This window comes from Antechinus flavipes, chromosome 4 (assembly GCF_016432865.1).
Source record: "Antechinus flavipes isolate AdamAnt ecotype Samford, QLD, Australia chromosome 4, AdamAnt_v2, whole genome shotgun sequence".
Lineage (NCBI taxonomy): Eukaryota > Metazoa > Chordata > Mammalia > Dasyuromorphia > Dasyuridae > Antechinus > Antechinus flavipes.
Window position 1 is genome coordinate 170,506,909 of NC_067401.1, and position 26,087 is coordinate 170,532,995.

At 32.4% G+C, this 26,087-nt stretch overlaps 1 protein-coding gene across 2 annotated transcripts in view; it reads left to right on the forward strand.

Annotated features, from left to right (window-relative positions):
• Nucleotides 1–26,087, forward strand: part of CYTH1 (cytohesin 1) — a 196,706-nt gene that overhangs the window by 116,859 nt on the left and 53,760 nt on the right. For both annotated transcript variants that reach the window (XM_051995473.1, XM_051995474.1), the window contains exon 2: nucleotides 21,714–21,796. In XM_051995473.1, the coding sequence (XP_051851433.1) occupies nucleotides 21,714–21,796 (83 nt within the window). The remainder of the gene's footprint in view (nucleotides 1–21,713; nucleotides 21,797–26,087) is intronic.

The window sequence follows — 26,087 nt, forward strand, 5'->3', positions numbered from 1 at the left end:
AATACTATATAATTTTAGTACATTTCTAGCCAATATCTCAATGATGCTATAAGATGTGCAGGTTTTTATTTTTGCAATTTTTCTTAACCTTTGTCTTCACTACCATATCCTTTATTACTGTTACTTCCTTTTAAAATAGTTTACTAAGCTTTATAAACTATACAATTTTTTAAGTCTCTTATGCTTAAAATTGAGGTGTTCTTTCTGGATCTCTTAAATCCTAAAATTAATTTTTTTTCCTAAGCTAAAAAAAGGAAATTATCTATTTTATAAGTCCTATATGCAGCTTGAAAGATAACAGTCAGTGCAGAATGTCAACAGGGTCCAAGGCACGTGACCATAAATTAGTTTTTTCCAGCGGATAAAACTTGAATTAAAATATGGAATATCTTATGTCAGGGTGGATTCAAATAAATTAATATGTCATAGGGTAGAAGAGATAAGAGTTCTGTATCCAGGGAGAGAAGCTGCTGCAGTCTTTGTTAGTGACAACTCCAAAAACTTCAGCCAGGGGATATCAGGAAATCCAGCATTTCATACCTTGGATTCCTTGATCTCTGTGGTCAGCACTGTGAGGTTTCTTGGGCCTTTTACTTTGTCTTTCTCTTTATTCCTACGTAGTTACCTCTTTTACCTTTCACTTGCTTCTCATAGCAGTTAGAAATCAACATTGTGATGCTAAGAGCAATGTCCTTATTTAATTTCTAGGACTGACTGCTTTTTACCAAAAGCTTACCAAAAAGCTTCTTCTGTAACTTTTTACATATTTTTGTATTCTAATTTCAGGGTCTTTGGGATGACACTTTCCTGTCCATACTCTCCAATTCTTGAAGCTAGTACCCTGCAAACTTCTCATAATCAGAAAGTTGAAAACGTGTTTTTTTGTTGTTGTTGTTCAAACCTTGTTCATTCTTTATTTATCTTTGATCTTTAGAAACTTGTCATTATATTTGAATTCTGAAATTCCTGTTTCTTTCAAATTTGCCACAAGTACCAAAAAATCCCCAATCATTTTCTAAATACTTGTGTGTGTATATATATATATATATATATATATATATATATATATATATATATATATATATATATACATACAAATCCACATGTATCCATTTCTCTGCTTTATTCTGCCCTGTAAAATTTCAGTTAATATCTAATAAATCTTTTAATTCTGCTTTTAAATATTTTAATTAATGATTTATTAACATTCTTTTCTTTTTAAATTTTGAATTCCAAATTCTTTCTTTCCTACTCCTTCCCCTACCCAATGAGAAGACAATGTTATCAATTATAAATGTGAAAGCATATAAAATATTCCTATATTAATAATATTTTTAAATCAAGAAAAAATAAGGAGAATGAGAAAATTATACTTGAATTTGCACTTAGTTCATCAGTTCTATGGAGATAGCTAGCATTTTTTTCATCAAGAGTTCTTTCAAATTGTCTTAGATCATTGTATTGATCAGTATAGCCACATTTTTCATAGTTGATCATTGACAGCATTGTTGTTACTGTGCACAATGGCCTTGTTCTTCTCATTTCACTTTGCCTCAGTTCATATAGTTCATTTTGACATATTTTTCTGAAACTATTCCCTTCATCATTTCTTATAGCACAATAATATTCTATCAAAATTACATGCCACCCCTTTTTTTAGCCATTCTTAATTAATGAGCATCCCCTTGATTTCTAATTCTTAGTCACCATAAAGGAGCCTTTATAAATATCATCATACGTGTAGGTTTTTTTTTCTTTTTATTTGCTCTTTTTGGGTTATAAACTTAATAGTGACATTGCTAAGTCATTGGGCCTTTTGGACCTAGTTCCAAATAGTTCTCGAAAATGATTGAACCAGTTCACTAGTCCACCAGCAGTTTATTAGTATACCTATTTTTCCTTCATAACTTTCAGCATTTATCATTTCTGATAGGTATGAGGTGGTATCTCAGAATTGTTTTAATTTGCACTTCTCTAATCAATGATGATTGAGAACATTTTTTCGTGACTATAGATGGATTTGATTTCTTCTGAAAAATGACTAGATCACTTTTACTGTTTATCAATTAGGGAATGGCTCTTATTTTTTATAAATTTGATTCAGTTCTACACTCAGTATATACTTGAGAAATGAGGCTTTTATCAGAGAAACTTGGTGTAAAATTTTTTTTCGTATTATTTTATGGACTACTTTTAACCACAATGTAGTTTCTTTCTTTCTTTCTTTTTTTTAAAAATAACTTTTTATTGATAGAACCCATACCAGGGTAATTTTTTACAGCATTATCCCTTCCATTCACTTCTATTCCGATTTTTCCCCTCCCTCCCTCCACCCCCTTCCCCAGATGGCAAGCAGTCCTTTACATGTTGAATAGGTTACAGTATATCCTAGATACAATATATGTGTGCAGAAAACAAGAACAGTTTTCTTGTTGCATAGGAGGAGTTGAATTCAGAAGGTATAAATAACCCGGGAAGAAAAACAAAAATGCAAGCAGTTTATATTCATTTCCCAGTGTTCTTTCTTTGGGTGTAGCTGCTTCTGTCCATCTTTGATCAATTAAAACTGAATTAGCTCTCTTTATCGAAGAGATCCACTTCCATCAGAATACATCCTCAAACAGTATCATTGTTGAGGTATATAATGATCTCCTGGTTCTGCTCATTTCACTTAGCATCAGTTCATGTAAGTCTCGCCAGTCCTCTCTGTATTCATCCTGCTGGTCATTCCTTACAGAACAATACTATTCCATAACGTTCATATACCACAATTTAATCAACCATTCTCCAATTGATGGGCATCCTTTCATTTTCCAGCTTCTAGCCAGACAATGTAGTTTCCTTACTTAATTTCTTTTAATTATCTTTTTAAAATCTCTTTTAATTATCTCTGTTTTTGCTTTTGCTTTATCTTAGATGATGATTGCTACCTCTACTTTTTTTACTTCAGCTGAAACATATTACATTCTATTCTAGTCCTTTATTTTAACTTCGCATGTTTGTCTCTGTTTCAAGCATGTCTCTTATACACAACATAATGTTGGATTCTGATTTCTATGCATTCTGCTTTATGTTTCCATTTTATGGGTGAACTGATCCCATTCATATTCACAGTTATGATTTCTAACTTTATATTTTCCTCGATCCCATTTTCTTCCATTTCTTCCTTTCTCTCTCTCCTTCTCTCTCTTTTCCCCCTCATCCTTTCTCCCCTCCTTCACTTTCCCTCTCCCTCCTCCCTCCTTCTCCCTGTTTCTCTCCCCCTCTCCCTTTTCTCTTTCTCTCTCCTCTCTCTCTTCCTCCCTCTCCCTCTCTTTCCCTCTTCCTCTCCTCTCTTCTTTCCTCCCTTCCTCCCCATCCTCTCCTCTTTCCTTCTGCTTGCTTTGCTGGCTGCCACCATCCCCCATTTTCCCTTCCATTGTAAAAGCTCTTCCTTACACACTTCTTTGATATGAGAAAATTTTCCTTACTCTGTTACTCTCTTCCCCTTTCTCCTACTGCATTCCCCTTTCTCCTATTTTTTTGGAACATCATACCAACAATCAATACACCTATGCCCTCTATGTAAACTCTTTAATAACTGCCCTAATAATGATAAGATTCTGAGGAATTTCATATATTATCTTCCCATATAGAAATGTGAACAGTTTAATTTTATTGACTGCCTTATCATTATTCTTTTATGTTTACCTTTTTATGTTTCTGCTGAACCTTGTGTTCAAATGTAACATTTTCTATTCTTCTCTGTTCTCTTCATCTGGAATGCTTGAAAGTCCTCTATTTCATTAAGTATCTGTTTTTCCCCTGAAGGATTATACTCCAGTTTTATTGGATAGGTGATTTTTTTTCTAGTTTTTTAAATAAGCATTTATTTTTATTATTATAACTTTTTATTGACAGAACATATGCATGGGTAATTTTTTACAATGTTATCTTTTGCACTCACTTCTGTTCTGACTTTTTCCTTCCTTCCCTCTACCTCCTCCCCTAGATGGCAGGCAATCTTATACATGTTAAATATGTTATAGTATATCCTAGATACATGTGTGCAGAACCGTACAGTTCTCTTGTTGCACAAGAAGAATTGGAATCAGAAGGTAAAAATAATCTGGGAAGAAAAACACAAAATGCAAATGATTTACACTCATTTCCCAGTGTTCCTTCTCTGGGTGCAGCTGATTCTATCCATCATTGATCAGTTGGAACTGAATTATGGATAGGTGATTTTTGGTTGTAATCTTCTGGAATGTTATTCCAATCACTTTACTCATCTAATGTAAAAGCCACTAAATTTAGAGTAATCATGACAGTGGCTTCATGATATTTGAAATGTTTCTTTCTGGCTATTTGAAGTATTTTCACTTTGACTTGGGAGGTCATTGGTCGATTCTTTCAATTTTTGTTTTATCTTCTTGAGATATGTCTAGATCCCCCCCCCCTTCCTTTTTTAATCATGGCTTTCAGTTAGTTTAATAATTCTAGAAATATCTCTCCTTGATCTGTTTTCCCAGGCAATTGTTTTTCCCACAAGATATTTCACATTTCTTTTACTTTTTCATTCTTTAGACTTTGTCTTATTATTTCTTAATTTTTAATTGAGTTATCAAGCTTTTATTTGTCCAATTCTAAATTTTAAGGAATTATTTTCTTCTGTGAGATTTTCTTCATTTTCCATTTGGCCAATGCTACTTTTTAGAGAGTTCTTCTCTTTGGTGGTTTTTTTTTTGTTGTTGTTCTTTGTTCCTTTTTAAAAAAAAAAACAAAACAAAACACTATTTGACCAATTCTATTTTTAAGATATTGTTTCCTTCAGTATTTTTGTGGGGTTTTTTTAATCCAATTTTTCTTCTACCACTTTTATTTCTTTAATTCTTTCAGGAATTTTTGAATTTGAGTCCAATTAGCATTTTTTTTTTTTGAGACTTATTTAGTAGCTGTTTTCACATTGTTATCTTTTAAGTCTTGGTCTTCTTTTTCACTATGGTAGCCTTTTATGATCAGTTCTTCTTCTTCTTCTTTTTTTAATTGTTGTTTGCCTATTTTTCCAAACAATTTTTTGACTTTGAACTTTATGTTAAAGTTGAGTTCCGCTTATATAGGGGTAGAGAGCTTCAGACTTTTATGTGCTGCTATTTTCAGACCTAGCTCTGTAAGACTTCAAGTTTTTGGTGTTTCCATAGTAGTATGATCCTGGAAGAGGAGAGATCACTGCTCTCTTGCTTTGTGCTCTGAGCTTTACTCAGGAAGCATCCTTGATTACCTGTAGCCACAAGTGCTAGTGCTAGTGTGTGGTGATTTTCTTTTTTTTAAATAATGATTCTCTCTGGGAGAAGGCTGGTTTCTCGGGGAAGTTTTCTGGAGGCAGCCTTAGTTTCAGTTAAGAGTAAATAATCATCCAAAACGCAGCCAGATGATAAAAGTTCAGATCTTTTATTGCCTCCAATGTAGCCCGGTTAGCTTTTCTTAGAGGCCTTTCTCTCTCCTTGGTTCTAAGAGCTTTTGCAGCTTTGTCCTTTGCTTCTGCCTCTGCTTTCTTCAGCCACCAGCCAGACAAGTGGAAAATGGAATGGATCTCTCTTGCCTCCGAGAGAGGGCTTCTGGCTCTCAATCTCTCAGAGTGCTCTGCATCTGTCCCAGCGTGCTCCTCTCCAGTCTAATTCAGCTGAACTCCCCTAACTGGGCCTCTGCTTTCTTCTTCTATATTAGAGAACGGGATTATGGGTTTTCTCCCATAGTGCTCTCTGGCCCTAAGAGCTTCAAGGGAGGTGTGAATTCACAAAGTTACAAAGTTTGCTTTATGACTCTCCATACTTGTGAACTCCAATGAGTAAAGGTGTGAACACAAGCATTGTTTCAATTAGTTCTACTTAGTACCTTGTTTCAGATTCTGGCCCAAAACATCTTCTTGTAATATCAGATCAATAATCTATCAACTCTAATGAGTTAGCAGTTTGTAAAGATTCCAACACTTGTGTGCTTCTTTGCTTTCATACTATGACTAGGGCTTGCTCCCTTGTGATCAACTGAAAGTTCTCTTCTCCATCCTGGAACTGCAACCTAGAACTCTGTATTGGCAGTAGAGTTGCCAATCAGCACTAACTATACTCAATGCCAGTATGGGCTCCCCTGTGAATTAATTCTGACCGGTTGTCTGACCTCCTTACTGTCTGTGGTCTGAGAACTCCTGGAGCTGTTGCTGGGTATTGTATATGTGGGCTCTGGATAGGCCACCACTCAGTTGCCACAGACTTTTCTTGTTGACCTCTTAAGTTTTCTTACCTTGGGAAAATGTCTTACCCTCACCCTTTCTTGGTTCAACTACTTTAAAATTTAATTTGAGGCATTATTTTTAAAATTGTCTATTATTTTTCCAATTACTTGTAAAACTATTTAAAAATGATATTTTAAAAAATTATGTGAAAAGAACATTTTTAGCATTTGTTTTTGTTTTTTTAATTTGAATGCCAATTTTTTTTCCTTTCACCTCCCTAAAATAGTGAGGAATTTGAATATAAATTATATATGTTTAATCATGTAAAACATATTTCTGTATTAGTCATGTTGTAAAAGAAGAAATAAAACAAAAGAAAAAACACACAAAAAATAGAAATAGTAGCTTTGATCTGCATTCAGACTCTTATCAGATCTTTCACTGGACATGGATTGAATTTTCCTCATGAGTCCTTTTGAATTGTCTTGAATCATTGTGTTTCTAAGAAGAACTGAATCATTCATAGTTGATCATCATACAAAATTGCTATTACTATGTACAAGTTATCCTTATTCTACTCACTTAACTTTCTATGAGTTCAGATCTTTCCAGATTTTTTCTGAAATCTATTTTTTGGTCATTTCTTGTAGCACAATAGTATTCTATTACATTCATATGTCACAATTTGTTCAACCATTTCCCAATAGATGGGCATATCCTCAATGGCCAGTTCTTTACCTCCACAAAACACAAGCTTCTGTAAATATTTTTGTACATGTAGAACCTTTTCACTTTTTAATGATCTCTTTGGGATACAAAACTAGCAATGATATTGCCGAGTCAAAGGATATGTGCATAGTTTGATTTCTCTTTGGATGCAGTTCCAAATCTTCTCGAAAATGGTTAGATTAAGTTCACAACTCCACCAACAATTTATTAGTGTCCTAATTTTCCCGAACCTCTCCAACACTTAACCATTTTTCTTTTCTGTCATATTAGTTAATCTGATAGGTATGAGGTGGTACCTCAGAGTTGTTTTAATTTGCATTTCTCTGATCAATAGTGATATAGGGCATTTTTTCATATGACTATAGGTAGCTTTGATTCCTTTATCTGAAAGCTGTTGAAGCACTATTTTAAAGTTGTTTGGAGGGGAATATTGGGAAAGTTCATTTGAGGCAGATGCCTTTTATCTACCATCTTGACTCCATCTCAAAGATCTTTGCTTTTATACCTCATTTTTAAATTCTAGAATGTTGACATCTTATTTCCACTGATACCCTTCCCCTCTTCATCAAAATATCTAATAAATTCAATGGTTTTATTTTGGAAGTCCAAAGATAAAATGTTACCTGTAAGTGTAAATGAGCATAAAATTTTGTCTACTACCTTCTCCACTACAGACATTGAGGAGAAGGTGAATTATATTTGGTTATAATATCCAAGGTCATTAGATACTTTAATGAAAAAAATGCCATTTTTAATAGTGTTGGATAATAACTATGGGCAATCAGTTTTATAACCTGTTTTCCCTCTCTGTAAAAGTTGTACCACTTTTGCTTTATAAGTGTATTTCTCTGAATCTGTTCTCAGATTATCTCCTAAAATTATCTTTCATTACTTTTTTTGCTTTTTTCAGTCATGTGTAAGTTGTTGTGACCTCATTTGGGGTTTTTGTGGTAAATATACTGGACTGGTTTGCCATTTCCTTCAGCTCATTTTACAGATGAAGTAACTGAGGCAAATACAAAGCTAATAAAATCTTTCTGACTTCAGGCCCAGTATCTTATCCACTAAGCCACTTAACTGCTCTACCTCCTTTTTAAAAGCAACTTCTTTGTATTTTAAGATATTACTTGAGTATGGAATAGTTGAAATTTTTAACTTGAAGTGAATGAGCTGGCAACACCTGAGGGGAGGAAGAGATTGAGGAAAATCTAACTAAATTTCAGAGTTGGAAGACACCACCATTTCCATTTAGTCCAACTCACACCAAAAAAAAAAATGTCTATGATAACATACCCTAATAAGTAGCCTCAAATAAGAAGGAACACAGTATTTTCCGAGGCAGCTTGACCAACTCTATTCGTTAGAAAGTTATTTCTGGCAAGCAACCTAAATATTCTTCTTTATAGCATTTCAGTTCTTCTCCCATATGAGGAGTATCTGGTCAAAAGCTATTCCCCAAAGGAGATTTTAGAATATATTGTTTTGAATTTCTAGGATTGTGTTCCAAGCACAAGAATAGAAAATCTTCCTATTTTCTAATAATTATAGAAATGCAAGTTTTACCAGCAACATCTAGTCTCCTGAAGGAAAATTATCATGATGCTAAAATATATCTATTACAATCCTTGACTTTTATGTTGATAAAAGATACGTTGAATAAAAAGACTTTTTTGTCTTGTCTTTCATTCTGGCCATCAGCCCAATGTGTTTCAACTGAGGAGGGTATGCATGAAAATGGCATATAGGTTGTTTGCTCTTATCAGTTGGCTAAAAAGGAAGGTTTCATTGCTCAATTTAGGATGAGACTCATCATCATGTTTGTTTATTCCTTTGCACAGAAATTGGACGTTGTCCCTTTAAGCCCATTCTTTTTATTCAGTAGATGTTACACATTTCAGCTTTGAGTTTCTGCAGACTGTTAAAATTTGCAAAGCAACATTTAAATAAATTTAAAAGCTTCTCTTGTTGGACTTTCTATTCAAAGCACAGTACAATGGTTCCTTGTTGCTTCAATTTTTTTCAATCTCCTTCATTAAATAGGAACCCTGGAAAGGAGTGGAGAGGAGGCTGATATTAAAAAAGCTCCCATGAACCTTTATCAAGAAACTTGGTAATCAGCCTTTAGCAGGAACCAATTCTTCAGGCCTGGCTTACCTAGTCCTTTTCCTACTCTCTGACAGTGACTGGGTGGGTGGTTGGGGAGGAAGGAGTTTTGAATATAATGGTGGCTGTGTTTTCTAGTATGTCTCATTTGTACTAGGACCAGGGAGCAGAGAATCATGAGAAAACCTGCTACTTTCTGCAGTTGCTCTTCTTTAAAGCTAATCTTTTAGCAGATTCCTGATGGATAAGTTTGACTGAAACATGGGGTCCTGGAGATTGAAGGTCAGGATCAAATTGCTTATTCCCTCTCCATCTGACTTAGAGTAACCATTCATGTACTGGTAACCCTGATGACTGTCTATTCTTTAATACCTAGTGTGCATGCTGCCTTCTTACAGTCTATTAGAGTAATTCACGGATACACAGACACAAATTCAAACACACACATAAATATTCACATTCTATATGTGTTTATGCACATAGGGACATTATATATGTGTGCATATATAATACTAGTAATAATAATAATAGTTAACATTTATATAGTGCTTCATATGTGCTAGGCACTTTGCAAAATGCTTTACATATCTTATTTGTAAGTTAGAAGTGTCAAAGGCTAGATTTGAACTGGGGTCTTTCTAACTCCAGGCCTTGTACCATGTTTCCTGCACCACCTACTTGCCCCTAAATTTGTGTGTGTGTGGTGTGTGTGTATTTATATATATATATATATATGTTCAGGTTATAATATAAATTTTGTACAATATAAAAACTTGATGGAATATATATGTTTGATATTGAATCACTTAAATTTTTAGTATTTTGTTTTTATATCATCATTTCTGAAAAGTAGTTCCCTAGTTCTTGCTCTGCCTAGTGACCCAAATCTGGAAAAGAATTTAAAATGATATTTTAAAAAAGTAGTTCAACAAAACTAACCCAAGTAGACAAGTCAGATTGACTCTATTTCATATCCATAGTCTGCAAAAAGATGAAAGAGGGCATTCTCAGTTCTTTGATAAGGCCAAAGAGTTTGATGAGCTTGGGGGTGAATAGCATCTGATTGTGGGACTGCAGGTTTCCTATTCTGCTTTATGCTGAACTGTTTAAAATTTTTTTATTGGTAACCTTTATTTTATATCATAACTGCTTCTCTTCCCCCAACCTAAACAGTTCTTTCCTAACAACAAAGTAGTGTTAAATAGAGTCAACTAACATAGTGACTGCCTTGATATGTTCTGTACCCATGGGACTCTACTGCTATAATGAAACAGGTGCTTCCTCGCTTCTTTTCTCTAAACAAGATTGCACATTAAGGTTACTCTTTTTTTTTTTTTTTTTAAACATTGTCATAGCCATTGCATATATTTGGATTCTGGTTAATTCATTCTGAATAATTTCATTATAAATATTTCCATTTCTTCAAATTCTTAATAATTGACATTAATATAATATAGTTTATTAATCATTCCCCAATTTATTTCTAGTTTATTTCTGTCACAAAAAGTACTGCTTTAAATATTTTAGTGTAAAGAAAACCTTTTTTTTTCTGGCTTTGGTCTCTTTGAAATAAATAAATAAATATATTCTGTAATAGTATCTTTGGGTTATAGAGTTTTCAATGTCATTTTTTACATATATCATTTTAGTCTAAATTAATTTCCAAAATGGTTAGACCAGTTCATCTTTTGCTAGAGTCTTCTAAAATTACTCCAAAAATAGAGAAATTTAACCTAAATTTATCTTTAAGTATTGGAAGAAAAAAATTCATTTGTGTTAGATAGGGTTTTGTATACATGGCTCATATAGTACTTTAACAATTGTTGTGATATTTTTTGAAGTAATTTTTGATGGGGTAATACAGATATGGTGCTAAGAGGTAAAGTCCTCAAGATAAACTTTTCAGTTTGTCTTTATTAAGCACCTATTAATGCTGAGCATATAGGAAAAGGCAAAAGAGAGTCCCTGCCTTCCAGAAGCTACCAATCTAATGCAGGAAGATTGAAGTTCCTTGGATTTTGGTAATTATGATATTATTGGTAATTAGAAAAAAACAGTTTTGATGAAATAATGAGATTGGAAGCTGATTTTAAGGATTAAAAATGAATGTGTAGGACCTATTGTAGACTGCCTTCTCAAAAAGTTTAGCCAGAAATGACAGGACAGATAATAGGACAATTGAGAGGATCAAGGGAGGGGTGATTGAAAGAAAAGAAAAATTTATAGTACTTGAAAAGTTTCCCTATAACCCTTTCATTAAAACAAAATTCTACTAAAAGGGTGAAAATTAGACCTGAATAACTGAATTTTATTCTTATTTATTTTTAGTGATAAGAAGGGAAGCGTGGTTTTCAGTAAAGAGAGAGCCTTCCTCAGAGTCAAGAAGACTTTAGCCTCTGCCATATGTTGGCATTTTACTTTCAGCAACCCAGGTACCATTCAGATTCTGCAAATTGTAAAATAGTTGCCAATCTGCCTTAGTAGAATTTACTCAACTGGGAATTTCCTATACCAAAGGGATCACAAATCTGGGAACCCCCCTCCCCAAAATAAATTTCTGTGTTTTTAAAAAATTTATTTAATAGTGTTTCATTTTTCCAATTACATGTAAAGACAGTTTTCAATATTCATCTTTATAAGATTTGAACTCCAAATTTTTCTCCTTCTCTACCTTCTTTGTTCCTCTCCAAGACAGCAAGCAATCTGATAATAGACTACACATGTACAATTATGTTAAATATATTTCCACATTAATCATGTTGCAAAAGAAGACTTAAAACAAAAGGAAAAAGCCATGAGAAGGGGGAGAGGAGAGTGAAAATAGCCTTTTTAGAGCTGCACTCAGACTCCATAGTTCCTTCTCTGGATGTGGTCAGCATTTTCTATTATGAGACTCTTGGAATTGTCTTGGACCATTGCACTGCTGAGAAGAGCCAAATCTATCGTGGTTGATCATCTCTGCCTGTTTTCTTAAAGAAGAATCATAGCTTGAGAGGATAATTTACTTTAACTAGAACCCAAAATAATCTTCTAAACTTTAACTGCAAGTTGCCATTGAACTTCGACTTAAAGACTTTTCATAATGGGAAACTTGTTCTTTATTAAAACAGCTCTCTTGGTCAGCGCCTTATGTCAAATTGATTTCCTTCTTTTGATAGCACCTATTGCTCCAAGTTTCATTGTCTGGGACCAAACAAAACAAAACTAATCTCTTTGCCCAGCATAATAGCCCTTCAAATACTCTGGACCAGTCCTCTTTTCCCCTCATGTCTTTTTTCCCATATTTTGCTATATTGTTCAGTGGTTTTTCAATAGTGCCCAACTCTTCTCAACCCTATTTGTGATTTTCTTGGAAGATTTATTGAAGTAGTTGGTCATTTTCAGCTCCAGTTAATTTTACAGATGAGGAAATTGAGACAAATGGAATTAAGTGACTTGCCCAGTGTCACAAGTAGTTAAGTGTCTGAGGTCAGATTTGAACTCATGAAGATGAATCTTCCTGACTTTATGCCTGACATTGCATCCACTGTACCACCTAGCTGCCTCATTTTTCTTTCTAATCATGCCAGATTTCTTCCATAAATTCTCATCATTCTGGTTGCCCATCTTTGAATATGTTCTAACATGTCAGTATCCTTTCTGAAAAGTAACACCTAGAACTTAATGCACCACAATAATATAGATGAGATCTGATTATGGCTGCATCGAGTGGATTGTATTTCTTCATTTTTTTATACTCTGCTTCTGTTGTACTTGTTTAAAAAAACTCTTAAGAGTTTTGCACACAGGAGGAACCCTGAGATCTTCCAAGTTTTTAATCTCTTGATTAAATTGTGATGAGATTAATTGTCTGCATTCAAAGCCCACATCAGCTGTGAAATAATAAGTTAGATATGGGCTACATATAAGTAATAGAAAATAATACATGATAGTTTTAAGAAATAATATTTGGGACCATTTAGTGTGAAGTGTATATTTCATTTGGCCCTGAGAGAAATATTTTATTGTTATACAGTGAAATAATTTATGCTTATAATTATGTCTCAAAACCATCAGAGTGATAAATTTGCAGTCATAGGAAACTTGGGTTTAAATACCATCAACAATTTGCTTGTTATGTGATCCTGGTCAAATCTGAGACTTGTCCCATTTATAGAACAAGATGATACCTAGTTCTCAGTTGTGTGTGAGGCTTAAATTAATTAATGCACATATGTTTTGCAGAGTTAACTTGTGAGTGTTAACTTATAATCTAGGATGACATTAGCTTTTTCAACTGTTTTGTTAAATTATTCACTCATATTGAAATCTATTACCGCATATAAACAATTGTTTAGCCATAACTATTCCACCCTGGATCTAGTATTAGGTTTCTTTATATTCCATTTAATTTGGTGGGAACATTGCTACTTGGGATATATAAATGTGGAATAAAAAAAAAGGTTGGAAATAATACGATATGAGAAGGAAAATAAATTAAAATGATCACATAATCTCAGGATTGAAGAAGACTTAAGATACTATATAGTCCAACTTGGACTTGAGCAGCATATCCTTTTTAAAGCATTATCTGACAAATGATTATCTTTGCTTGCATATCTCCCAAGAAGGAAAAACTTCTACCTCTCCCCCCAGAAAACCCTATTCTACTTATACTTTACTCTAAATGTTAGCAAATTTTCTTTTGAATCAAGCCTAATTTTGCCTGTCTGCAATTTCCATGTACCTAGTCATTAAGATTTCGTTTTAAAAATATATATGAAGAGGAATATATATATCATCACCAGAACAACCCTACTGTTAAAAAGCTGTTCATTTGTTTCAGGAAAAAGTTTGAAATTATTAAAAAGCACTGCAAACTTTCTCAAATGCAATGTTATTCCATTTCTTTTAAAAATATTTTTATTGATGTCATCTGACATATTTATCCTCTGTATCACCCCTTTTCCTTCCAGAGAGTCATATAAAAAAACTTTTTTTAAAGAGGAAACAAATCAACGCAACTAATACATTGGAAAAAGTTAGAAAACATGTGCAATGTGTGACACCTATGAACCTCCATGAAGGAATGGATTGGGGCATCCTCTCATATCTCTTCATTGGAGTCATGCTTGAGCTTTATAATTTTGTTATATTCACTTTTAACTTTTTTTTAATGTGTATTTCTTATTCACAAATATTGTTTTATTGGTTCTCTTTGCTTCACAATGCATTAGTTCATGTAGATCTTTATATGCTTCTTTGGATCATCATATACATGATTTCTTACAATGTTTTACTCTGCCGTTATATTCGTGTACCACAGTTTATTTAGCCCTTCCCCAATCAATAACTATATACTTTGTTTCCACTGTTTTTGCTGTTATAAAGAGTGCTGCCATAAATATTTTGGTGTATTCGGGGACTTCTTATTTGATATCTTTCTTAGAGTAGAGACCGACTAGTGGAATCTCTGATTCAAAGGATATGGACTTAGTAATTTTATTTGCAGAATTATAGATTGCTTTCCAAAATGGTTGTACCATTGTATAGTTCTACTATTAGTTTGTTAGTGTGCTTATAATTTTCCAATCCTTCAAACACTAAGTATTGCCTTTTTTTTGGTCGTCTTTGCCAATTTAAAGGTATGAATTAAAACCTTATGTGTTTTTATTGACATTTCATTACTCTTATTATTGATTTAGAACATTCTTTCACTAATTGTGAATTCTTTTGATAATTGTTTATTCATATCCTTTGATCACTTATATACTGAGGAATGGCTCTTATTCATACATGTGTATATCTTTATGTACATAGTAATATACATATATTATATACAAAGTGTAAATGATCAATTGGGGAATGGCTAAACAAACATTTCTGGAACATTATCAAACAATACAGGGGAGAGAAGGCATCCTTGCTTCCATACTTATATTTAATGGAAAGGGTTCTAGTTTATTTCCGTTGCACATAATGATTGCTTTTGGTTTTAGATGTATATTTTTTATGATTTTTTTTTTTAATTCCTCTACCTATACTTTGTAAGGTTTTTAAGCATAGACATTTCTTTTTACTAGTACCTATTTGGCTTAGCTAATTACCAGCCTACAGGATCTTTCTAAGACATATATACTGATGGACCAGTTTTATCAGGTGTCCGTTTAACTATATATTATACTGAATTAAATTACATTTCATCCTATTAGATTTGACCCTGTGTTGCCTATTGAGATCTTCTTGGTTCCTGAATCTGACAACTTGTTATTTCTCCTTCCTAGTTTTGTGTCATTTCCAATTTTAAAATACCTTTCTATTTGAACTTAATAGTCATAAAGTAACAAACCTACAAAATAAGGAGTAAATATTTATCTAAAATCTCTAGCATGTAACAAACCAAATAAATAAACAAATGCTTTTATTGATTCCAGATCTTTCTGAAATTCTGCTGCCTCTGATTTTCCTCCCTTCCCCTCCCCTTCTCTTTCCTCTTCCCCTTTCCTTTCTCCTTCCCCTTTCCCTTTCCCTTCTCCTTCCTTCTTTCCCTCCTTCCTTCCACTTTGCTTTATATAACTTTACTTTTAAAGAGCTTATTAATATCTTGTTTTTAAATATACATTACTGGATGTATTTTTTCCCCTACCCTGGGAATTCTCCATCATACATTTCAAAAAATAAGAGGAAAAAAAACCCAATATCACAAAAGCCAAACAATACATCACCTTTATTTGACAGTCCATACAATATTACGTACCCATAGTCCAAAGCAGGGAAGGGAAGTACCTTTTCTTTACTCTTTCGTGGGGTGAAATTTAGTCATAATTATAGTATTCAGTTTAATATTTTTTTGTCTTTCTATCTACATTATTGCCATGCTATATATTGTTTTCCTGGTTATGCTTGCTTCACTTTCTATTAATTTACAGAATCTTTACAGAATCACAGAATTTGAGAACTGTAAGTGATTTCAGGGACCATCTAGTCCAACTCATCATTAAAGAAATTTCTAGTGTAATATAATTGACAAATAGTTTTCCAACCACTAATTTAAGGTGTGCAAAGAAGATGGAAACTATCACCTCTCAAAGTAATTTTTTGGGACAATTCCATTTGTTTGATAGTTTTTCTTCAGATTAAGCTTAAATTTCTTTGCAGCTTTCACCCATTGTAGGAACAATTTGGAGCCAAATAGAGCAAATCAAACTCTTTCTCCATATGACAACCCTTTAAGTGATTGAAGGTACACCTATCCTATTTCCTCTTAGTTTTCTCTTTTCCAAGCTAAATATGTCCATTTCCTTTAACTGATCTTTATAGGACAGACTCAAGGCCTTTATGTCCTTTGATTGTTAGTATGTATTTTTAGTTTTATAACAAAGCTTTATTTCTTAATAGATTCTAATCATCAACCCTTTATCTGATATATTTGCTGGATATTTTTCTCAATTTTTTTTTTGCCATCTGCAAATTTATAATTTTTGTTGCCCTTCTGCACAATTTACAGCTTATCTTGAACTTTAAAATAGTCCAAAATACTTCAGGTGAAGTTTGACAAGGGCAGAATTCACTAGGATTATCATTTCTCTATTTCTAGAAAGTATGATTCTTTTAATATTACCTGATATTATATATATATATATGTTTTTGGCTGCAAAATCATGCAGCTGACTCATACCATTCCTAGATTTTTGCCCAGAACAATTCTTATTTAATGCCTTTCTCATCTTATAATAATGACATTGTTTGCACTCAACTTATTCCTATTGAATATCATCTTATTAGATAGTGTCCAGTATGCTACTCTGTTGAGATCTTTTTAGGTGACTGTATCATCCACTATATTAGTTATCCCTCTAATTCTTTGAATTCTTCATGTTTGCCATTTCTTGTAGCACCAAAGGGAAGCTGGATCATACAGTGGATAAAGCACAAGGTCTGGAACACTTCTGTTCAAATCTGACTTTGGAGACTTACTAGCTTATATGATCTTAGGCAAGTCACTTTACCCATTTGGCCTCAGTTTCCTATCTATAAAATGAGCTGGAGAAGTTGCCAAGCCACTCCAGTATTTTTTCCAAGAAAACCCCAAAAAGACTCATGAAGAGTTGAACACAACTGAGGTACTAAACAGCATAGCACAGTAATGTTGCATTTACAATTATGTACCTCAGTTTATTTAGCCAATCACTTTTCCAATCATTGAATATTTTCATTGTTTCTAGTTCTGTGCTACCATACTACTGCTACTATATGTGTATGCATGAGTATGTAGGGCCTCTCTGTTTCCTTTTCACTTATTTGTCATCTATGCCTACCAAGGATTTTCTTTCAAATTGGCATTGAACCCTTAATAATTTTTCTTTTGGCCCAGTTATTTAACCAAATCCGAATTCACCTAACTATAATATTTTCTAGCCTATATTTTTACTATTAAAAAATAGCATGCAAGATTTTGTCAATGCTGCGGTTAAAATCTAAATAAACTATTCAGGACCCCCCTAATCTTCTATTTCATTAATACTATTAAAAATTGAAATGAAATTATATTGACATAAAGTGTTCTTGATGCTGGCTCTTTGTTATCAGTGCTTTGTTGTCTGGTTGTTCAGTTACCAATACCTTAATCTTATGTTCTATTCAATTCATTCATAGCAACCCTGTGAAAATAAACAGCTTTCAAAGTTTTTAGATCTCTGATCATTGTAGTGACTAATAACCATGATTCCAGAGGATCTGTGATAAATAGTGTGATCCATAACCAAACAGAAGTATTAGACTAAATATGCAGAATGAGATACATTTTTTTTTGATATGGCCAATGTGGGAATTTATTTTGCTTGACTATGAATATTTGTTACACTTTTTTAAAAATCTTTTTTTGTTTGTTTGGGAGTGGAGATAAAATAGATGCTTGCTAATTTAATCATTTTATTAAATTTAAAATATTCTAGAACTTTGTTCAGTGTTTGAAGCCATGCTCACTGGCATACACACATACACACACGCACACACACATTCCCACAAACACAGAGATTCTATTCTTTCTCTTTTCAAAAATCAGGATAATATTTACTTATCTTCAGTTCTGGATCATTATTGCTTTTCATAATCTTTTTTCTTAAAAAATTATTTATTTATTTTTATTTCCCCATCCACAAAATCCTCCCTTGCAACAAAGAAATGGGTTAAATGAGCCTTATATGTAAATTGAGGAGAGTAATGTAATATCTACTTTGCAGAGTTGTCAGAATTAAATGAAACAATGTATGTAAAAAGTCATGCAAATGTTGTTATATAAATGCTAATTAATATTATCTCATTACTTATCATTATTGGCTTTTTTAAATTTATGTTAATCCCTTTTACATTAGGTCATTGAATTTTTATCAGACATTTGATGCTGTTCAAGTTTATTACCATTGATTTTGAGGATTTAAAAGTTTCTACCAGTTATGAAATAAATGATTCAGTCATTCTGGAAAACAATTTGGAACTATGCCTAAAGGGCTTTTATAGAACTGTATGCTTTTTGAACAAAGAATGCCACTACTATTTCTATCCCAAAGAGATCATTAAAAAAGGAAAAGGAACCACATATACAAAAATTTTTATAGCAGCTCTATTTGTGGTGGCAAAGAATTGGGGAATTTATACTTTAACATACTTAACATATATTGGTCAACCTGCCATTGGGGGGAGGGGATGGGGAGAAGGAGGGGAAAAATGGGAACAAAAGGTTTGGAATTGTCAATGCTGTAAAATTACCCATGCATATAACTAGTAAATAAAAAGCTATAATTAAAAAAAAAAAAGATTTAAAAAAAAGAAAGAAAGAAAGTCAGTGACTTTCCAGATTCCAGAGGACTTATGATAAATAATGCTGTGAACCTGCTGGAACAGCAATGAGCTAAATATGCAAAATGTGACACATTTTGGACCATGACCATTGTGGAATTTTATTTGACTGAATATTTGTAACAAGGGTTTGACAATAGTCAATTTATATATTGTTTGGCATCAGTATGCAGGATAGATGGGAGTAACAGATTGGCCAGTGAATGATGAAAGCAATTTCTTTACTTGCACATTTTAACTAACACACACACACACAAAATCCTTACAGTTTAACCTAAGACATGCCTAGGCATGAGAAATAGGACAAACAAGGAAAAACCAAAGGCAAATCTGGATGAACATCATTATAGGTAAAGAAAATTAAATTTCAACAAGATCAAAATATATGTATGATTCCCATCGCAAAGAAACCATAGCAATAGGGGCATAGTCATCTAACAAAAGGTAGCTTTCCTATCTGGTATCTATGTAAAGCCAAACTCTTGGTGCATCTTCTAATTCATTGTGGCCAAATCAGTATTATTCTGTGCAACAGAGATGTTGGGTAATGTGAATGGGATAAAGATTGTTATTGTTATCATCATTATTATTCTGTTGTTATTATAGTGTTATATCTAGGAGGTATGTCTAACTCTTTAGACAGGCCTTTCATGTCACAAATAAGGAAATATACCACTTAATAAAGTTGCAAGAGATGTGAAAGTTTTCATCATATAGAAAGTTTTAGAAAAGTGAGTGGCTATAGCTAGAAGGAAGGCATCCTGTAGAATAACCTGTTACAAAAAAAAAGGGCCAGAAAGTTTTTTTTTGTTTTTTTTTTAGATTTAGATTTTTTAAAATCCATTTTAGAGCTCATTGTATGTATTTTAAGATGATAGTCAAAACCAATCAAAATGGTATTCAGCTTTCTCCATGGCTGTTACTGAATGGGATTCTTTTCATTGTAATTTATGTTCTCTGGTTTATTGAATGTTAACCTGATATAGAACCTTTGCATGTGATTTGTGGCTAAAACCTCTTAATTGTGTTTTCTTTCATATTATAATATGAGCGTCCTTGGGTATTATTTTTCTTATGTATGTCCCCAACTCTTAGCATAATGCTTTTCATGTAACATTTGTTTAATGATTTTTAGTAAGTTATGTACTTATTCGTTTATTATCCTAAGATTTCCTCACTAACCTCAGCTCACAGTGAGCCTCAATATTTCAGACATTAATACTATTCCACATTTTTGTATGAATACCCTACTTATCTGTCTTACTCTTCTACCTTTTCTTCGTAACTTTAAACAATTTTAAGCTCTGTAAGGAATTGCTGGCCTAACATGTTAGTCTCTTTAGCAAGCTCCCCATGTTATGTCTTAACTGAGTAAGCTTTATATTGTCATTTAGGGAGGAATTGACTTTACAATGTGGAAACTATTGATTCTTGAAGAAATTGTTATATATGAGGTATTAAATTATCACATATGAACTCCTTCACTTAGGAAGTAGGCATTAGATTTTAAAGAAAAAGCAATAATTTGTATTTTCTAGTTTAGAATTATAAAGTTGATGATTCAGATGGATATAAGTTTGTTTTATGAATTCTTTGGCTTTTTTCCTCATAACTCAGGCTTAGTGCATAGTTCATTAATTTACCTATGCCTGTGCAAGCTTCAGAGTGTTGATTTTTATCATTTTGCTGTAAGGCAAGTAACACTATAACCACAAAGTTTTTATTTTTTAATTCCTTCTAACTCCAAAAGAATAGTGTGATTATAAATAATAGGTCTGTTAGAGCTTTCTTCAAAAAGTAGAGACATAAAAAAAGGATCAAGTCAATCATTCCAAAACAGTGTTGTTCTATCAATATATGTAGTTTCCTTTTGGTACTTCAGGGATTCTTTTCTCAAAGAATCTTTGAAATGTATACTTCTATGTTTTAGTTAATGAAAATAGTGAATCCCCCGTAATGGTTACATTATTTGAATTTCTATTCTATTTTTCCATTGGGCTGGAGTCACTTACTGTAGCTTACATAATTGCAATTTAGAATAGTGCAAATTAGAAATTTAAAAAAAAACATTCTTATCCTAGCATGTGAAGGTTGGGAAAGAGTTGATTACTTTTATGTATTATAAGGAACTATGTTGAGTATGTCTCTCTCTAGAAAGGGTTTTTTTTTTTTTTTTTGGTTTTGTTTTTTCAGGATTAGTATGTCATAGTTGCATGACCTTAAGCAGTGTTTAGTGATTGTTTCTTTCATATATATATATATATAAAATTTTATTTTATAATAACTTTATATTGACAGAATCCATGACGGTAATTTTTTTTATAACATTATCCCTTGCACTCGCTTCTGTTCCGCTTTTTCCCCTCCCTCCCTCCACGCCCTCCCCTAGATGGCAAGCATAGTGAGTGTTTCTATTCTGTATTTCTCCAAAGGATATGGTAAAGCAGATCATCAATTAGATATGTCAACTAGTCACTCTTAGACTACTTGTTGCTAAAAAGTTTCAGGGTCATTCTTTTAGAGAGGACCTGTGATAAGACTTAGAAGTTTATTATTTCTTTCTCCAGATATTTTTGTTCCATGGTAGTCTTCTTCCTTCCAGTTTTTCATCCCTATAGAAATGGACTTAAGAGCTTCTCTCTCTGAACAGTGGTTTATTGGATCCCCCTGTCTTTCAAGCCTATTTATTGATATTAAAATTTGAATTAAAAAATTTTTTTGAAAACCGTTACCTTTTGGGTAATTTTCAGTATGTGCCCTCTGAATTTAAATAGTCAAGTTGCACTTTTAAGAGGCAAGAAGTCCTAATAATATTTTTCTCTTTCTATTATAGTTCCAGGTGACCTGTCTTTACAAGAACGTCAGGAACTGGAAAATATCCGTCGTCGGAAGCAGGAACTGTTGGCTGACATTCAGGTGAATAAAATAAAGCAAATGTTTTACTGGTGTGGTAATTGTAAGAGATGTACACTACTCAATGTTAAGTGGTGTCTAGCAGTTTCATTTTTATATCATCCCCTCCTAGACTGCCCCTTGATTTGTTCTTTTATTAACTTTTATCCTTGCTAGCTCTAGTGTGATCTATAGGTATATTTGGGTCATAAACAGTCAGTAAACATTAAGCACCTACTATGTGCCTTACTACTAAAACTGACTATGTACTAAGATAATTTATTCTCATTAAAAAATAATTGCAGTCTCTTAATTGATTAATTAACTCAATGTCTCTCACTGTTATTACTTTCTACTTTAGGGAATCTAGAGATAGGTCTTTTATACAAATCTTAGTTTTCTTTTCTACCCTTGGCTTTTGTCACATATAAACTCTTTCTAACCCAGTTTTTTTTTCTTCTAACTTTCTTGCTTTAGGTTCTTTCTTTCTCAAAAAGGAATCTATATTTTTTCTTGAATAGCTCCTATTCTTTCTCAGGAAGAGGCATATAGGTCACTTCCCATATGTTACTATTAAATAATATTAAGTTATTTGGCATTTTTACATGATCCAATAAATCAAGAAATTCCCAAAATTATGATTAAATGGAATTGCCAGCACTAACCTTATAATGCATTATTTTACAATTAATTAGGTCTTTAATATTTCTCTTCAATATTCTTATAATGTCCTTATTTTAATGTGCTGAGTCTGTTCCTAAGATTAGGAGACAACCATATAAGTTTCCAATTTAAAAACTGGAATACTTAAAATATGATCACAGTACTTAAATTATTGAGGTCTTTAAAAATATAAATAATATACAATTTATAGCAGGACAAGAAGATCAAACTAAACAGTATACATATACAAGTTGTTGTTATTAATAGTCATTGGCTATTGCCAATGAGACACTTTGCATTTAAGTTATAAGAGAAAATACCTGTGAAAAGAGGTTAGGAAAAATACTCAAAAACCTAAGACTACTGAAAAATATTCAGATTTATTATTTATTATATTAATTGCATTAACATATTATTTATTATATTGAAAATACTTGAATTATTATCAGATATTCAAGAATACTGAAAAACAGTCAAGGCTGGCTGTTTAGGATACATTCCCTTGTATGTAGTGATATAAATGGAATATGGCTAACTTTTCTCTTATGTTATCCCTTAGTCTACCACATTATTGATTCTCTTATTTACTCTTATCCTCTGAACTCTCTGGAATGACTCACAAATATGTTTGGGTCATGTATTTTTAAAAAAATCATTATTATTTGGTAAGGCAGTTGGGGTTAAGTGACTTGCCCAGGGTCACACAGCTAGTATGTTATAAGTGTCCGAGTCAGATTTGAACTCACATCTTTTTGACTCTAGGGCTGGTATTCTATCCACTGTGCCATCTAGCTGGCCCCCATTTATTTTGCATTTAATAAAGTTACAGTCCTTTCATTAAATAGTTCAGGAACCAATCCCAGTTCATTAGATGTTAATGTTTCTATATAAAACAAACTGGAAAGATCTCCTTTGCCTAAGTAATTACTCTTTTTTCTCTATAACTAAATACTAATAGATAAATACATGTAATTTATTAAACTTGAAATTTATAATCAGGAATAATGACAGATATTATTTACAGTATTTTGCTTAAAAAGCTCACAACCAAAGTTACCTCAAATTCTCAATATAATAGGAGATAACTCCTGTTCACTTGTCTGCAAACAGAAGCCCAAATTATTCAGCTTGCTCTATTTTCTGACTTGTATCATCTCAATCTTCTTCATAATTTTCCTTAAGAAAAAAACTTAAATTCTGTACCTCAGGAAGTAAGTCATTTCTTAGGAAACATCTTTTCAGTTTACACTCATCATAAAATTTTCTTTATTGATAATTTTTTTAAAATACCAGTTTAATACAATTTTAACAAAAAAATTCCTCTTAACCTTTTTCCTTTCAGACTTCTCTACAGATTTACAGGTGAAACATAGACTCTTCCTAATTAAATAGGAAAAAGCACCTCATTGACATTATTCAAGTGTTACTTCAAAACTGCTGACCCAAACCGCTTTTCTCAAAACCCCTCTTTGGCTTTATACTTTTAAAGAGCCATTGTCTGTGAGATGGATTTTTTGAAGTAGAAGTTATACTAGTATATGTGCCACATTATTCTTTTTCCTTTTAAAATTATATAACTTAAAGAAATATTGCCTTGTTTGAGAAAGAACTGCAAAGACATTTTATCACTTGAAGCTATAGAATTTCTTTTAGAAATTTATTGTAATACTTAGGGTACCGTAGTACTTTGGGGCAAGGAAATATTTTTTGCAAGTTTTCCTGGGCTATTAGTTTGAATACAAGCTGATCATTTCGTTGAGACAAGCGTGGTAAGTGAATATTAAGAAAAATCTCTACTTAAAAAAAGTCTTGATGGGGAGAATTTATTTGGAGGGAAAACCATTATTTTTACTTGAATTAATAAGGAAGAGCTGCTAATTTTTTCTACCTTACATTGTGAACTATACTGGAAAAGCATCAGAAGAGTCCAAAAATCTTGAGACAAGATCATATTTCTAGATACAGTTGAAGAGGTTAATTTTACCCCTTGGGTAGCAATTGTAGGTTCCACACTTAGTTTCTTTTTGCATTGTCTTGATTAACTTAGATTGTTCTTGCACAGGATTTTGAGTATTTTGCATGGTATGTATATTCTTCAGCAGATGTTCACCAATCTCTAATATTAAAATATCAAAAAATTGCTTTGGGAAGAGTTACTTTAATATCGTGATATAGGTAGGCTCCAATTTATGAACATATAAATTGTATTTTTTTTTTTTTAAAAAAACCTCATTTGTAAGTACTTTTGTAATTTGTAAGGTTGTTAGAATATATTTCCTCAATTAACATTTTAATAAATGGTGACTATTTTCTAAGACTAGTCTGCCTATTCTATTCATAATATGGTTAAAATACTGTTTATTTTGAAAAATAATAGAAAATAGTACTTTTGTGACATGCTAATAGATAAAAATATTAAAATGAACTTGATCTAAGACAAATTGGTTGCTTTCTGGAGTCATCTTTTAGGTTCATATGGAAAAAAGGGAGGAAGGTTAGGTGTTCTTAATTTTGGATATGTTTTTATTTTGAAATTTCAGATAAACTAGTGTTGTTCTGGCAAGAAATCTTTCCAGTGAAATGATATGCTTTGAGTGGAGTTGGCACATGCAAATGAATGATTGGCAATAAGATATATCTGTCAATTAGATTATTTAGCTTATTTGCAGCTTCCCAATAGAGTTTTTCCAGTGAGTTTCTTATTTATATTTATACCATTAAGAACTTTAAGATGAGCGGAGAAACCTGATTAGCCCGTAGAACAATTCCCACTCTTAAGAGAAACTGCTACGATAAATCAGATGCTCTGCCTTACTTTAAACATCCTAATTCCTGGCTAATTATTATCAAGTCATCTTAAATTTTGGCATTAATCATTTCTTAGAAAGGAAAAGGAGACAGGAAAAATATGTTTATTGTAATATAGGCCATATAGAGGGGATTGACAAAATGCAATCCATTTTTAATCGACCTGACATGGGTATGAGTATCAATTCTGTGGGAAGAAATGTTATTTATCTAACTCTATAAGTCTTGTTACTTAATTGGAAATTTCATATAAAATTTCAGATCATTAAGTAACATTTGAGAAGAATCTTGCAAGGAACAGAGTGAAAATACATAATTTCTGTGTTTTAGTATTCATCTTTTTATCCTACAGCACTGAAGTTTGTTCTAAATTTTTCAGAGCAAATAAATTTCTTGGCACTTTTCTGTTTTGCAAAATGCTTTCTTCACAACTCTTTGAGGTCTAGATAATATAAATGTTAGCATGCCTATTTAAAGATGAGATTAAGTGACTTCTTTGAAGTCACACAGAGACAGGATTTCAATTTGAGTCTGTATCTTATGATTCTAGCTATTTTCATTGTACTACTTTGCCTTCTCCTTATTATTTTATAGAATCTGAATTTTACAAATGTGTGTGCACATATGTATATTCTGTATCTATCTATCTGGATGGAATAGTCCACAAGGTCAGAAAGAATTGGCCACGACTGAACAAGAACAGTTCCTTAAGTGAAAAATAAGGAAATATTAAGCTTTTCCTCCCCTCTTGCCCTACCATAGTCTGAAAAATTGTATCTTTAGTGAAAGCTCTAAATAATTAAATGTAATTTAATTCCAGTCATGATTCTGCTTTCTCATTGAG